At 39.9% G+C, this 16,608-nt stretch overlaps 1 protein-coding gene across 1 annotated transcript; it reads right to left on the bottom strand.

Annotated features, from left to right (window-relative positions):
• Positions 1–15,614: 15,614 nt before the first annotated feature.
• On the bottom strand, positions 15,615–16,373 carry LOC115231545 (protein FAM200A-like). The gene has a single exon (XM_029801546.1). It carries the CDS (start codon positions 16,371–16,373, stop codon positions 15,615–15,617), a length of 759 nt encoding a protein of 252 aa, XP_029657406.1.
• Between the last annotated feature and the right edge of the window lie 235 nt (positions 16,374–16,608).

The raw sequence follows: 16,608 nt of genomic DNA, 5'->3' as shown, positions 1-16,608 counted from the left end.
GAGATGAAGTGCGCCCTCCAGAAGAAGGAATGCGGTATGCTAGTTAGTCTTGACATTGAAAAGGCCTTCGACTCGGTGTGGCACGACGGCCTCCGGGGCTCCCTCGCCACGTGTGGGGTTTCTCCGTGTCTAAGGCGCTGGCTGTCGGGGTTCCTTGAATCTCGCGGACAGGTCGTGCGGCATCAGGGGGTCTTTTCTAAAGTCAGAACAGTCCTTCGCGGTGTCTTTATGGCATCTGCGCCCATGCCAGTCAATGCTCGTACTGAAATGGTAATTTATGCAGACGACATCATCCTCTGGGATCACTCGATGAAACCTGAGTGTGCGTGGTGTAGGCTACAGGTTGCTGTGGATGGACTTGTAAACTGGTGTGGGAGTAGGGGTCTAAAGATGCGTGCGGACAAGTGCAGTGTTCTCAAAGTCTGTAAAAGGACGAGGGGTTACACTAATTACGCCCCTAGGTTATTGCTGAACGGGTCAGCAATTGCTGCAGTTGATCGGATGACTTATTTGGGCGTGCTCTTTAAGCCGTCCGGTAAGTTTGATGATCACATTGCACGTACGAAAATGCGTGCAATGCAGCGATTAGGCGCGTTGCGTGCTTTCCGGCTGCGGAGAGGTGCTTGGCTACGTGTGTTTAACGCCATGGTGTTACCCGTGTTGACCTATGGCGTACATGCCTGGCACTTCTGTGAGGACCGAGAGAAGTACGTTGACGCGCTCAAGAAAGTCAGAAGACGAGCCATCCGGCTAGCCCATGGCTTAGGATGGCGAGTGGAGCTCACAGACACCCAGGAATTGTCCCTCAAAGGCCTCCCTGAGGTCTTAGAAAAGATAATGTCTGGGTGGCAGGTAAGACGGTAAGTCTTAGTTTGCGGCTGAGAGGCGAGCGTGTGTGCGGGACTGAAAAGGCAGAAATGCCGAAGGTCTTAATTATACCCTCACTAACAGCCTTTTATTTTAAAATAAAAAATTCCTTTCCAAAATTGGTCCAATTATCTTAAAATATACTATTTTTTGTGTCTGTTCTGCAGGCTTTTTCACTTTTTTTGATTACTGTTATTTAAAAAGATGCGATCATTTAAAGACTCCTTAATTCGTCGGGATTTCGTTCGGTCCTCAAACCATGACGGGAAACGTCCTGACGGATGACCTTATTTCTTTTTAAAATCGGAAAAGTTATCGTATGGGACGCAACCTGTTGGGATACATTTTTGCTTCACAGCTAACTTCCTCTGCTCTGGAGGCTAAATCTGCTGCTAAGAAGGCTGAAGATTTAAACCTAACCAAATGTTCTGCCCTTACGGATGATTTTTTCGTGATGCCGATAGCGGTGGAGACGTCGGGTCCTCTTGGTCTAAAGACGGAAAACTTCCTCCGCAAGCCTGGGGACAAAATCTTCATGGGAGGTGAACTGGCTTTCCAGCGGTTTTTGATTGCCGTTCTCAGAGGAACAGTTTAGCAATCCGTCAGGACGATTAATCTATTAACACATTAATTATCAACCAATGGTTTAAAGAGATTTTGTCCTAGACAGGTACCGAGCCAAACTGACTCATCATCCAAAAGTAAACCGGCTGAGGATAGTGGGACGGAATTTAACTAGTTCCCTACGTGGGGTTGCGCGGCTGCGTTTAGTGAGGTGAGTTCGATTTGATTGGCGCTTGATTTCAGATTTCTTTACATCGAATTGAATCCCAACTTTTTTGAGAATGATCCATCTCGGAGATGGCAAGCCAGATCCAGTCTAAACTTCGAAAGCAGAAGAAAATTCAGTCAGTTCAAAATGTTTAGGAGGTTTTTCTAAATTATTTCTAAACCAAAAGTTTCAAAAACTTTAGTTGTATTTATCTTTTCAAAGGATTTACTTTTCTGTCGCATTCTTGGTAGACAATTAGTTTCGTCTAATGAAATGTAAACATGATTTTCTAATACCGTTTCTTACATAATTCGATAAAAAGGGCTTTCTAGTAGTTTGATTCTTGTTGTTTTATAATTCGTCGACATAGACACAAAAAATGAAAGCGCTCAACGGAAACGGGTATGTTTCTCTTTATTGACAAATTTTTTAATTAGGTGAAATGGCAAAATCTCTTAATCCATAACGCTTTCCCTTCGTCACATTCTAAACCTTAGGAATCGCAATAAATCTCACGGCGGCCTTTATCCACGACATAGAGAGAAAGATAGAAGGGACCCAAGAGAATCATCTTTACAGTAATATTACTCAGCATAATGGTTTTTTTTCAATGAGTCAAACGCGGGAGATAAAAAAGAGAGCAAGTTTATCGCAACTTTGAAAATTAACGGATTTAATGATTAGCACTAGGATGAGTGAAAAAATTATTTTCATGTTTAAAATGTAAATCAACAAACAAGCAGAATAGCATTGAGTGATAAGAGCAGAACTTCCGACTGGTAAAAAGGATACGAATAGAGTAAGAGAATATTTGGCATGATCAAACTGTCAATGAATTAATCACAAAATTTAAGGTATAGTTGGATGAAATATATTCCTAGGTGATGGTGTTCACAAAATTATATGTTCATTTTGCACTGAGGCAAAAGTGTCTCTAGAATTTATATCGACATAGAAGTAATTGATTCGAATCAATATAATGTCTTCGAAATGGACGTCTATTTGCAAACTCTGACTGGGGGACAAATTTTATATTCAAAATTAGGTCCTTCGAATATTTATCAACCACACTTTTTTCGGGAAGAGATGAGCTGAGCAGCCTGAACAAAACAAACAAATTGCTATTTTTTTAACAAACAAATTTTCCAATTAATATTATTTGCAACTGCAGTAAAAACATAATAGTTATATTTTCACACGTGCGGGTCTTAAACGATTTTCCTGAAGGCGACACTGCACGATCTTAGACGCGCAAATTACGATGCCGATAAAATATTTAAACAGTTTAATATAAGATTATTTAAACAGTTTTAAAAAATTATTCGATTAAGCTAAGGGCAGTCTCTAGCTGATTCTCGTGATCTTCTGGGAAAGTAAAAACGGCCACAAACCTGTTCCATTAAAACATGTCAGGAACGAGGGAATTTTGTATTGAACAGCTTTTTTGTGAACATGGCTAGACTCAACTCAAAATCGACCTCATCCTCAGTGAAAGGCAGAGACTCTGAATTGTTCTGTCGTTTATAAGACAAGACAAACAAGTGATACCATGTCGTATAGTGTGGATAAATGCTCCCATATCTTGGCTGGGGAGACTTGAGAGTTGATGGGGCATATTTTGTTGTACTTTCTGCAGGCAAATATCATTCGAAAATGTTTATTAACTCTTTTTATTAAGGATATGTTATTACCCACTAGCTTGGTTCTCTTTAGTGCTAAGAATAAATATATTTCGTTTTTCTTCAGGTCAAGTAATGTCCTTTTCTCGATGACACACAAAGAATAACTTGTAGAGGCGCAAACGAAAAGCGAGCGTTGCCGGCCTGTTAGCCATCCTATCCATTTTAGTCTATTTAACGCTGTCGTCGACAGTACTTTCCTCCGGGCTGTGTTCTCATTACAAAAAATAGAATATTTAAAGGTAATTGGAACAATTCTAGCGAAAAACGAAAAACTTTTTATTTAAAAAAGGCTCCAACGAATGAACCAAGTTTTTTGGAACGTCTCCAATCCCAAACAATTCTAATTCCATAGGTGCGATCTCCGTGATTTCAGTTTTAAGATTGTAGGATTTTATATTGTTTCCATAAATTGTTTCCATAAATTTGGAATACTATTTTCATTTACTGACTGATTGTAGATGGCCGTTAATACCGTGATAGCTACAGGGCCTAGTTTCTTGAACAGAATCATTGGTATTCCGTCTGGACCACAGGAAATTGTATTCTTTATGTGTTGGATTACCATTGTGACTTGATCAGGTGGAAAAGGGGTTGATAAATGTCCCTTTTTGATTTTCGCATAGAATTTCGCCATATTCAGTGTCCTTATTTTCTTAGTTGGTTCTTTGGTTAGAAATTTTATGCGTTTGAGGAAGTTTCTTTCCTTTATCAGTTTGATAATAATTTCCTTCCCTCGATTATCACTTTATTGAGGTATTGGGCTGCCCTATCAAGGAAGTTGGGTCCCGAATAGAATGTGGAAAGTTTCTTATCGACGTATTTCTTATATAAAACTAGTAAAGGCATGATTTCACGAATAAAAAAATCAATTATGCCTTTTCTTGAACAAGGAGCTGTAAACACGGATGAAGATCCTATGCCTTATTGTGAGAAATCAAAATTTGATGATCAAGTTTTTGAAATATTTCAGAAACTACGGGAAGATAAAGTTCCAATATCAGGTCCTTTCATAAAGAAAATCGCCTTATATACGGCTTCAAAGATTGGATTTGATTCCTTCAAAGCTTCAAACAGCTGGCTTGACAGATTCAAAAAGCGTCATGAACTGAGATTCAAATCAATACTTTTAAAGATTATTATTCAATTTATCTGATTCAGTTTTTGTGCTTTGAGGATGATGGTGATGAATTCAAACGGTCGATAAACAAAATAAACCTTCGTCAGGTAATCCTGCTAATTTCTAAAAGCTGGGAAAAACTTGATCCAAGTTTAATATTTAATTGTTGGAATCAAATTGAAAAGATTCGTGATTCCGTAAGAATTGAAAATAGCATTACAGAAGAATTAATCAACAATGCCGTAAACGAAACATTGGATGGGGAAAATGACGAATTCGTCGATAATATTTATAACGAAGGTTTAGAAAACGATAACATGTAAACAAGTCTAAGAAAAACGCAAGATTCTCTTGAGCAGTTAGAAAAGAAAATTTTTCACATATCTCCTGAAATGCTTAAAGAATTTTACGATTTTCGACTTAATTTTATGAAAAATGTAAGAAGTAAAAGGAAAACTGGGGATAAATTAACTGATTATTTTTCTAAAATTGATTTTTGATGTTTAAAAATCTCTGTTTTTATTAAACTCCTGTTTTTGGGGCACCCCCGCTTTTTGGGGCATTTGGTGCCCCAATTCGGGGTCGGACTGTATGTCGTCCGCGTAGATCATGAGACGACTGGTAGGATCTTTCGGTTTTGGAATATCAGCAACTAAATATTAAAAAGCAGAGGGCTCAAGACCGAGCCTTGAGGTACCCCTCTTTTGAAATCGACAGATTCCGACAAACGGTTTCCGCATCGTATGTATGACCTCCTCATTGATAAATAGCTCTTCAGCCAACGAGAAGAGAAACGCAAATCATAAGAAAACAACTGAGAATGAGATCCACACAGCACTCGAGGACTCGTCCTTGCCTCCAACTGATATTGCTGATAACAAGAACCGAAAAATCCCTTAAAAATAAAATGGACGCATTTCTCGTTCCCATTACATCTCAAGTCAAATATTTGAACAGTCGAGTCACGTGAACTGACTAAATGAAGAATATGTTCTCCCTTGTTTTTAAGGATTGGCTCGAACCTCAAAAGCGACTCCGTTGGCTCCGTTTGTCGACTTGAAATAGTTTTCAGAAAAATCGTGAAGTAAAAGGTAGTCAAAATGGGCTATTGCCAATTTATTATTACAGGCAAACGAATAGCCGACGTTCATCATCTCGTGAATTTGAATTTCGGAAAGGACAAAAGAGGACTTGTCCAAAACATCGACGATCCACTCCACTGTGAGTAAAATTACCACGGTGACAAGATCCTCCAGAGACTGACGGGGAAGCAAAAGTTAGCAGCCCGCAATAAAACAAACATCACAGATATAGTTTCCGTAATAAGTAAAATCGATAGGAGGGAACGGATTCACGTTGAAATTTCGACTTAATCAAAAATCAAGAGGATTGCAATCCCTCTGAGTCCTTTCCAAAATTGGCCGACCTGTCTCATCAGAATAGAACCACACGTCAAAATCAAGCGGGTTTTTATTTATCCATTCATGAATTTGCATGATAGTGGAATGTACACAATATAATCCAAAAAAGAAATCTAAACTGTTTTAACCTCATATCTCATATTGTTCGTTCGGACGCATAACAAATACTTCTGTTCAGACACCGTCGACCCCCCGGCGAGCAGTTCTATTCTCAGAGAGGACACCGTAATGTAATTATGGCTGTACAATTCCGTCGTATATCAGTAGAAAAGAGAATAGTAAAAATTCATTTTACGCTTAATGTTGTACAGTCGGCACAACTACATCAAATCCCGACAGTAAGCGCTAGTTCGTGAATTTTTGACTTCCTCACTCCATTTGTATCACTCGTTCGACCAAAGCCGCCAAGACTGTGAATTTCCTGAAACAGATTTTGCTCGGGGCTTCAATTTTTATAACCTCCTCATTTTCGATAGCAGACAACCTTCATGACGTATTCTTTCTGTTCCAACTCGAGATTGACGAACAGATTTTTTATGCCACACATGGCAGTCTACACTCAACACAACCTCGGACATAAATTCCCATCAATCACTGATTTCTTTGACAATTTTTAAGAAAGAAATCCTTTCGCGATTCGTTCGATCTATGTCGAGTCTACCAGCTTGTAATGAGTTAGGATTGTCACGTCTTTTGTGGATAACACCAAAGTGACTTCTCTCGAAGGGGAAGATGCGTTCTTACATGTCTTCAGAGACACTCCTGACAAGTTCTTTAATGTACGCTGGTAGTAGTCCTCGACTTCCTGAAATTCCACGCGATTGCTGCATTTTTGTACACTGAAAATCAAATTGAGTATTTCTGAACATCCAAAAAATTGTTTGAGTTGAGCAATTCGTTTATTGGCCTCTCTTCAATGCTCTCGTTCTGAAATGAATATTTAATAAAAGACCGAAAAGGTTACATCCATATTAAAATACATTTATTTGAATTAATTTTCGAGAGGGAAGGGAGAACAGAACAAAGGTCGTCAAAAACAGCATCGGGGGGACCGCAAATGGTTGCGTCATCCAGATACCATATGTTAACTGGGGATCGAACAGAGTGAGCAATACTGTTAACGCCCAAGGCAAAAAGGACAGGACCCAGGGGATCTCCCTGCTGGACCCCAATGGCCGAAGAGATGGGAACATCGTCGAACATAAGGATACTCGAGGAAGCGTATGAGAGATGTACAAGGGGATAAGCGAACGGAACCAGTTCGCGACAGCACTCTAGCAGGTGGTCACGTCTGATGGAATTGAAAGCGTTTGAGACGTCTAGTTTGACCATGATAGCCGACTGGGAAGATTCGATGAGTTCACGGATGGAATGAACGGCCGCTTCGCAGCCGTTTGGGACACCGACCTCGAGTTGGGCGGGGAGAAACACTTGAGACAAAAAGGAGACGATTGCGTGGCACAGAAGTTTGGCAGAGAGCCTCCGAAAGATATTCCCAACGGCAATGGGTCTCACGCCGTTGTCCTTTTCCCCAAGGGCAGTAAGGTTGGCGGAAAAGAAAATCCCACGTGCAAAGTCAGGGAGAGAGCCGGAGATGAAACGGTTGCACAGGTTGGTAATCGAGCGTAACAACCTCCGTCCAGCTTCGGCGGTAGTGGGAGAAGTCAGATCTTTTAGATGACCAGGTCTCAGGCCGTCTACTCCCCCACTGCTTCCTGGGGAAAAATTCCTCAAGGCTTTCAGTACGAGGTCTTCCGAGACCACGATGGGATTGACAGCGAGAGTGGCAAAAGGCGGCTGAGGTCTGAAGTCGTGGGGCTGAGAGGGGTGTTTATCTCTGAGAGATTTCAGGACGGCCAGATCATCTGTCGATCTCTTCGAACTGCTGGATTCCACACACAATTGGAACCTGCAGGGATTTTCGTAGAGGACGGCAAAAGACCCGATGGGATGACCACATTTCCATTTCAGAGGGGAAAGTGTCTGGTTTGGGACGTCACGTGTGTGAACTCCTTTTCCAATCAGAACATCAAATTATGTATCGAGAATCCTGGAGCCCCGTCTGAACGGGCAGAGAAGAGAAAAGCTGAGAAATACGCTGGAATTGAGAATGGGAGAGTGTTTGTCCCCCTGGCTGTTGAGACGTCAGGAATACAGGGGCCTTCTACTCCGACCCTACTCCAGCGCATTGCCTCATTTTTCTCCGGTATTTTTGCGTTATTGCGCATAGTTTATAAGATTTAACTAATGCATTTTATCAAATATGACTTTTATTGGTTGGAAATTTTTGTTTACAATAGCGGAATTACTTAAAATCTAAAGCTCTTTATATAGGAAATTTTAATGGAATTTTATGTAAAATTTGTGGTGACCGTTCATCTGGAGTTCATTACGGAGTCGCAACATGTGAAGGTTGCAAGGTACTTTGTAGATTAACGTTTCCTTGCATTTAGTCTTTTTTCAGCAGGACATTGGAGTGACCCTGGTAATCATTCAAGTCCACTTTAGGTGGAACTGGCCAATTGCAGTCATCCGTTTACTGGCTTTTGTTCTTATATTGAATTCAACTTTTATTTCAAAGAAAACGAGGATTTTTCAGAAATTCTTGTAGTTCAGTCAGGAGATGAGGTTTTGGAGCATTTTGTTGATATTTGGTTTTTTGTTGTATTTTATTTTTAGTACAAAGTGCGACGTGAATTTCAGAGCCGGACTTTGTGAATTGGAGATTTGAAATTGAGAAGAATTTAAATTAAGGGCGACGAGTTTGTAACTTGCTGTGGTGACTCAGATACCAGGAGAAACACTGTCAGGTCGTGGATAACTTCGGAAGTAGTTTTTGATTAACTTTCGAGAGTTATATGTTGTGTTAAGATTAAATAAATGCATTGGATGAAGATTAAATAAACGATAAAATGGATTCAAATTCACTTGCAAAATAAAATTTATCCATGATATTTTACCAGTAATCAAATTTAATTAATCTTCAAACAATTAAAAAAATAGAATAAAAATAAAACATCAATATAAAAAAGATTGAAATAAGAAATAAAAATTAACAACAAAAAGCACAACACAAGAAAAGAAAATAACATGCGTGACACGTAATAATTTATTGTAATTAATTCGATAAATTTAAAACTTTTAAAAATTAAATAAATAACATTTAATAATGTGATTCTGTTTGAATTTAGCTAGGAACAAAAATTCAGGTGGTTTATATTAATGGAGAGTGGGTATCTAATATATTTTCATCAAATAAAACAAAAAATAAAATTTTCTAAGCATTATCCTTTTTATCTACTTTTGAAAAAATGACAGAATCTCTTACCATATGGAGTGAATCAAAAAAAGTTGTTTAAGTTTGTAGAACACATAAGCGAAAATTATTTACAAGTCTTTTATCTATGACAAGATGATTGTAATCAAAGTACACCAATCTCTCGGAACGCTATCTGTTTACCCCTTTCGCCGTGGAGACCTCTGGCGTAATCGGTGACAGGTCACTCATTTTCCTCAAAATGCTGGGTCGTCTGATTTCTCGCAAGAAAAACGACACGCGTGAGTGTGGATGGCTCCTTCAGAGGATTTCCCTTGCCATTGTACGTGGAAAATGTTTCTCCATCTACGAGTCCTCTTGTTAACTCTCTTTTCTCTCTGTTTTCTTTTAAGAAATAAATTGTATATAAAAAAATCTATAAATGAACTAGAAATAAAACACAAAACAAAATTAGAATAATAAAACGAGAATTATTACTTTTTTTAATTGTCAAAATTGTTTAATTGATGTTTATATCTAACTGATTATATTTTTGATAAAATTTTGAACTTAGTTTATTTGATAAATTAAATGTACCACCAGAATAATTATAAAAACCTCCAAAGGAGGATGCCAAGTCAAAGCCCTCATGTCTCTGCTTACCTGTCGATCGAAGGTCACAAAGCACATAGTCGGGACGTGTTCTGCAGGTATTGGCCAATGTGGTGTTAAAAACCGCACTGTTCGTCTGTGGGATCTTCACTCAGGGAGGCCGGTCGGGATATATCAAGGACATGGCGGGGCAGTCCACTCAGTCCGATTTCACCCCCACCTGGAAATGGCACTCACAACCTCGCGGGACTGTTCTGCTCACATATGTCCGACACAATCCCAGTCGGTGGCATCAGTGCAACTCAAAGGACACAAGGACAGTGTTTCCGCGGCCGACTGGCTGGCCTCTCTCGACCAGGTCATCACGGCGTCGTGCGACCAATTCCTCCACGTCTATTCTGCAGAAAGGGGAGAAGTGGTGCTCAGACTGGCCGGGCACTCTCTCCCAGTCAGAAATGTGGTGACGTGCAATATTCTTGCTTTTTCTGCCTCTGCGGACTGCACCTTCAAGTTGTGGGACTTGCGGAGTGGAGGGTCAGCCGTCAAGACTTATTCCTTCCACTCACAGTAAGCTGCTCGCAAAAAAATATCCAATTGGTGATTCCCGAAACAAAGCTGTAGAGGAACTTGCAAAGAATAATCAGGTTGAGAATTCCGCTTTTAAATATTGGTATCACAATGCCAGGACTGCAAATATTGTCAGTTTTTTGATAAGCCACGAGATCGCAAAAAGGGGAAAACCATTTACCGATGGCGAATTTATAAAGGCATGTTTCATTAAAACCTCTGAAGAACTTTTTCACGATTTTTCAAATAAGGCAGAAATCGTGAATAAGATAATGAATATATCTTTATCTGCGAACATAATACCCACCAGGACTTTTAAGATGTCTTCGAATGTATCTGTTCAACAAGTTTCTGACATGAAATTGTCTAATTCAATTTCAATAGCAATAGATGAATCATGTGATATAAATGACATTTCACAAGTATCATTGTTCATGTCATACTTAGGTGTCTCTGTTTGTTCGTTATGTGTCTCGAGGTTTCCTGAGGCAAGAACTTTTGGCATTATTGCCTTTAAAGGGTCAAACCCGTGGTGAAGATCTTGTTGGCGCAGTCGTAGAATATTTTGAAACGAATTATATTCCTCTTAATAAAATGGTTTCAATTTCAACTGACGGTGACGGTGATTTCAATTGAGAAAGGGATTTATAACTTTAATTAAAAGGAGAATTGATCATGAAGTGATTACTCTACATTGTATTATCCACCAAGAAGTACAATTTGGAATCTAACCTCAGATTAAAATTAACGACTTACGACCCAGACATTAACCAACTCTCCAAAGAAATGAGGAATCACATTTCTCATTAATGCGTCTAATTAATTTAATTTTTTAAAATGAATTCTTAATTATTTTTTAAATTAATGTCTATTTAATTTTATGAATTTAAATTTTTGACAAGTGGTAAAAGGTGGCTCTTCAATTTTTCGAAATTTCCAAAAATGTACAAAATTGGCTCTTCTCCGAAAGTATTTGCCGACCCCTGTTCGGACCCACTGACATGGTCATTTCATCCAGCGAGGACAGGACTGTCAGAATATTCGACCTCCGCAAGTCAACCGACTGTCTGTCTCTCTCCCAACCTCACCCAATCGGTCTCCTTCTTCCAATTATTGTAGAATTGCGGTGAGTAAGGGGACGTCTCTTGTCGCAATTCCACTCGATTCGGGGTTCATTAATTTCATTGACTCTTCTGGGACAAACCTGGGACGATTAAGGAGTAGTACTCCAATGGTTGCCAACTTGCGCATTATCCTAGTCGCATGTCAATTCGGTCATGTCCACATGCTGGGTTGAGGATTATTCTTTGCCCATCCTTCTCACTGCAGGAGCCGATTCCCTAAACTACTACATTGGTATGATCGAATTCAAGCCAAGTGAGTGTGATGAAATAGACCTTATTGTGTTGACAAAAAATAGAGATTATACTTGTTTGCGAACAGCTAGGACGTGGAATAACTAACATTGTCTACTTAAGTAAAAGAATTCTTACCAAGATGGACGACACTTTGTGGAGTGAGTCGAGTGTATCCCAAAGGAAGGCTGCCCTCTTTGCTGTTAAAAAAGCGCGTGGTGCACACCTTGGGACCACAAAAGCTACGTGTCGGCAAGTATGGTCCAAGTGCCATTCAAATTAATGTGAAGGAATTAATCAAACTTCAGAGGGAATCCCTAATAAATACTTTAAAGTCTTCACAAGACTCTCTTTTGCTGCCTGGAAAACCCACACAGTGACTATTATCGTCGTCAACGTGGCAGAATAACTCTCCCAACCAGAAGAATTATTCTCATATTGGCGGGATAGGAATTTTTTAATAGTCAACGGAAACAGTGTAATCACGGTAAAAGACGAGAGTCACGGAGTGCGGGAGTATGCTTTACCATGATTACACATGAAGGCATAACCAGATGTTGAGGTCTCTCCATCTTCTGCTCTGCAATTATTATAACTTGACGCGGTCCTGAAAGTTACGAACCTACCATGTCAGATCCACCAGTGTAATGCCCATTTGGTTTGAGTTTAGTTATCTCCGTCTGGTGAGGAATGGAGACTTGTCTTATGGCACTTTGTTTATATCCCCGCATGTGCAACACCCGCATGTGCAGCACTCGAAGAAACAATATTAGTTTATTCATCTTTCTCTGTAAGTGATCTCAATTCGCCCAAACTGTCTTTGAGTTGCCTGCATCTGACGGCACTTATTTCTTGAGACTTTTCTACTGTCTTAAATAATAAATAATTAGAATGTTATAAATAAATGAACATTGTGGAGTCATACGTGAATTACATAGTAGAACTATGCAAGGAGACTGTAATTCGTGAGAGTGGCCACTCTGAGCAGGTGGGAATGTAATATTATCGACAGAGAAGAACTCTGAGCGTCATCGCAGTGCTCAATCACGACATTGACAGGGAGGACGAGCTGAACGAACTAGTCATAGATATCTGCTCCCTCTTCACTTGGATTGGTTAATCTGCCCACCACACTGCAGATGTCCGTGTGAGATTCCCGTTCTACACCTTCAGAGATATTGCCAAGAGACTGAAAGGACTCTACCGGACTCTCGACAACAGAGGGACAGTATTCGAGGCCCTGACTAATCCTGACCTGCCGTCACTCCTCAACAAATGCGCAGAGTCGAGGAAGCACATTGGGGTGATTGGGGCAATGCAGACGCATTAGGACAACTGGGCAGTCTTCCACTACTGTGGAGTTAATCTGCCTCCCTCTGACAAGATGTGGGTCGTCGACAGGGGGCGGATGGTCGAGGTGGACAACGAGCTGATGGTGGAACACCTCAAGGCCCCGTCCATTTTCATATTCGACACGTCATCTGCAGCCACCATCGTCAGTCGTTTCCAGGTTAGTCCTCCTGGCCCATTCAGAACTCATTCCCCGATAAGGAGTTTATTCATTTTGCTGCTTGCTCACACGGCGAGTCACTTCCTCGCGCTGAGGGACTCCCCGCCGACTTGTTCACGTGCTGTCTTTTATCGCCAGTGCTGCTGTCCCTCAATTTGTACGACCTCGCTTCCCATTATTAGTCAAATGTGGAGCAGGCACCCGTCCCACGGGGAGTTCCTGCCAGTCGAGTATTGCATTCACTTCACTCACATAGACTGGCCGGCAGCCCGAAAGACCGGAAGACTCTGCACGGACAACTGCAGTGGATTCTCACGGCCATTCAAGACTGCATTGCATTCGACCTTCTTCCTCCAGGTTGCCGTGGGGATTCAATTCAGCCCAGTTCACCAAATTGTTCAGAGGGGATATTCTCTCCTCCTGTCTATTCAGGAATTATATGCTGGCCACTCACATTCTGGGCTGTCTGGATGCCCACCCTGTCTCAGTCCCCTCACTCCCCTACACCAAAACTCACAACCTGTGGAATCTCTGGCACTCTGTCCTCGACGAAGCACTCTCTTTCCTGAAAGAGGGAGAAAGTTCCGAAGGGATAACCATTGGGAATGATTTTTTTGATAAAGTGATCACGTCGTTCCAGGCTTACACTCAACTTCACCGAAACAACGGACAACTGTTGCCGGCAATGCTCCAGGTTTGCACATTTCTGACATTGCGGGCCATTTTGGTTCAAACCAACCGCACTCGGGCTATCTGTGCTCTTGCAGACTACGTCGAGACAATGGGCGAGGAGCAAGTTCATAAGGTTGTTATTTTCCCTACTTGTGAGGTGGTGGCCGTGGGGTTTTCCAGTTATCTCATCCACTTATTGCCGGTGGCAGAGAATGAGCTGCAGAGAAAACTATTTTATATTTGGGGAAAACTGATCAGAGCGGATAATGCACTCTCTCACTTATTATTTCCTTTAGAAAACGCGGCAGGCCTGCATGAATGACGATTTCTACAAGCTTTTTATTTACAATTTGCGTTGTGCCTCCTCCCCGAAAATCAGGGCATATTCGGCCTATTTCCTGGCTATTTTGGCAAGTGCCATGCCCTCCAACCAGGTTAGCCCCTCCTCGTGACTGTAGTATTTCATTAATGCCAGGGATGTAATCGACCTGTGCCTCGACTATTTACGATCCGCCGATCGCCAATATGTGTTGGTCTACCTCTTCTTGCTCGCCAAAGTGTTTACTGTCAAACTCACTTTAGATATGCCAGAAAAACAAATACCGTCAATCAGTCGCCCTCAAATTGGATGCGATCTACCAACTTTGTCAGCTCGTGAAGGATTCCTGTTTTCTGTGGTGAATTACGACAAGATCAGGTCAGTGGCGATGTACTCCATTCGATCAATTCTGGTTGACTGCGACTTGCGGGCGGACATGTGTCTAAACACACTCCAATCTCTCAACAAGGCAGTCGATACTGCTCGGACTGTCTACTACAGGGGTGCGCAAGCTTTTTGGGTTTGCGGCCGCATAGCATTTATTTTTCCTTCTCTTTCACGGCCGCACATTTTCTGCATTATTTTTTCGATATTAATATAGTAATTTTTTTAATTATTAAAAGTGACCGCATAAGTTGCCCATTGTCATCGAGACCGAATGAGTTCTTGGACAGGAAATGCTCTCGTTTATCAGGGACATCATATTATTAAAATAAATAATTATTTCATGGACAAAAGATAAGAAAGAAGGAAAGTTAATTAAAAGAAATGTATTATACAAGTTATTCTAATGACGGCCAGGATCTTTGGTATTTTTTGCGAGCTTATTGAAATCCACTGGTAGGGTAGATATCATTATGCGCAAACATGACTCTAAGTTTGCATCCGTTATCCGAGATCTATATTGACTTTTTAAATATTTCATTTTGGAAAATGTAGACTCACATAAATATGTGCTTCCAAATAAAACGAGAATATTTCTTGCCATTTCTCGTAAATTTGGATAATCTGTCGCTGATTTCCATATATTTAACAAATCTTCGCTTTCATTAAATTTATTTATCAAAATTAAATCATTTTTTAATTTCAATAATTCAATTTGAAATTCCAATGGCGCATTCTCAATCGAAACAGTATGTGGTGCTGCAGTTAATTGAAGTTTGAGTTCAATTTTTTTAAATTCGTTAAATCGCTCTTCAAATTGTTTCAAAATATAATCGAATATAGTATTAAATGTATTTGGTGTAAGATCGTCATAATTAATTATTTTGTCATCAATGAGATTTTTGACTTTTTGAAAATGAAATAATTCATTTTTTTCTATGTGAATCTTCAGTAGGCGGCATGTATCCATAAAATCGTTAATTTTTTTATACATTCGACAAATTGTTTGGTCTTTACCTTGCAAAGATATATTCAAATTATTGATATATGTGAGTACATCAACCAGAAATGCTAAGTCAATTAAGAAATTTTTTTATCCAAAGGACACTCTTTTTGCTTTGATGAGTAAAAGTTTGATATTTCTTTTCGTAAATCAAGCACACGACATGCTGTTTCACCTTGTGATAGCCATCGAACTTGTGCATGGTATAAAATGTCTTCAGCAGATATTTCACTACCGGAAAGAATTGTACGAAACTGTCTATGTCTCAATGCATTGTTTCGGATATATATAATAATTTGTTTTACTTCATTAAGTGTATCTTCAAATTTTTTCATTTGTGAACAAAGTGCTTGTTGGTGAATAATACAATGTACACCAATAACTGATTTATTGTTATACTCTTCTGAGACATATTCAGTTAGGCGAGCAACAAATCCTTGTTTTTTACCCAACATTGCTGGTGCGCCATCTGTACATATTCCTCTTAGACATGTCATGTCCAATTTGAATTCCAAACAACATTGTTTAACTATTTCAAATATATCTTGACCCCGTACATTTCCAGGTAGTGACTTCATGGATAGAAAATCCTCATGTATTTCAAAATCGAAGGATAGAGTACGAATAAATATGATCAGCTGAGCAGAATCACATATATCATTCGACTCATCAATGGCAAGTGAAAATAACGTAGTTTGAGAATTTAATTTTTGTAGGAGTGATAGATTAAGATGCTCGGCAATATGAAACTGTCGGCGCTGAATTGTGTCACGTGAAAGTGGAATTGCTTCAAAGTTATGCTCCTTGTCGGGATCAATGCATTTAACTGATTCCATGATACATCTTTTCACAAGTTCGCCGTCTGAAAAAGGTTTTCCAGCAGATCCAAGGATATGAGCAACTCGAAAGGATGCTTCAACTCTTGCATTTGCCACATTTAAAAAAGTTTTTAAACATTTTTTTTGTTGTCTTAATTTGTATTTCAAATTTTCGACGGAATCTTCTCTTGAACACTTGAACTTGACAACTGGGTGGTCTAAATGTCTTTGAAAATGTTGTTTAGCATTGTCC

This window comes from Octopus sinensis, unplaced genomic scaffold (assembly GCF_006345805.1).
Source record: "Octopus sinensis unplaced genomic scaffold, ASM634580v1 Contig18731, whole genome shotgun sequence".
In the NCBI taxonomy this organism is placed as follows: Eukaryota; Metazoa; Mollusca; class Cephalopoda; order Octopoda; family Octopodidae; genus Octopus; species Octopus sinensis.
This window is presented reverse-complemented; position numbering and strand designations above follow the sequence as displayed.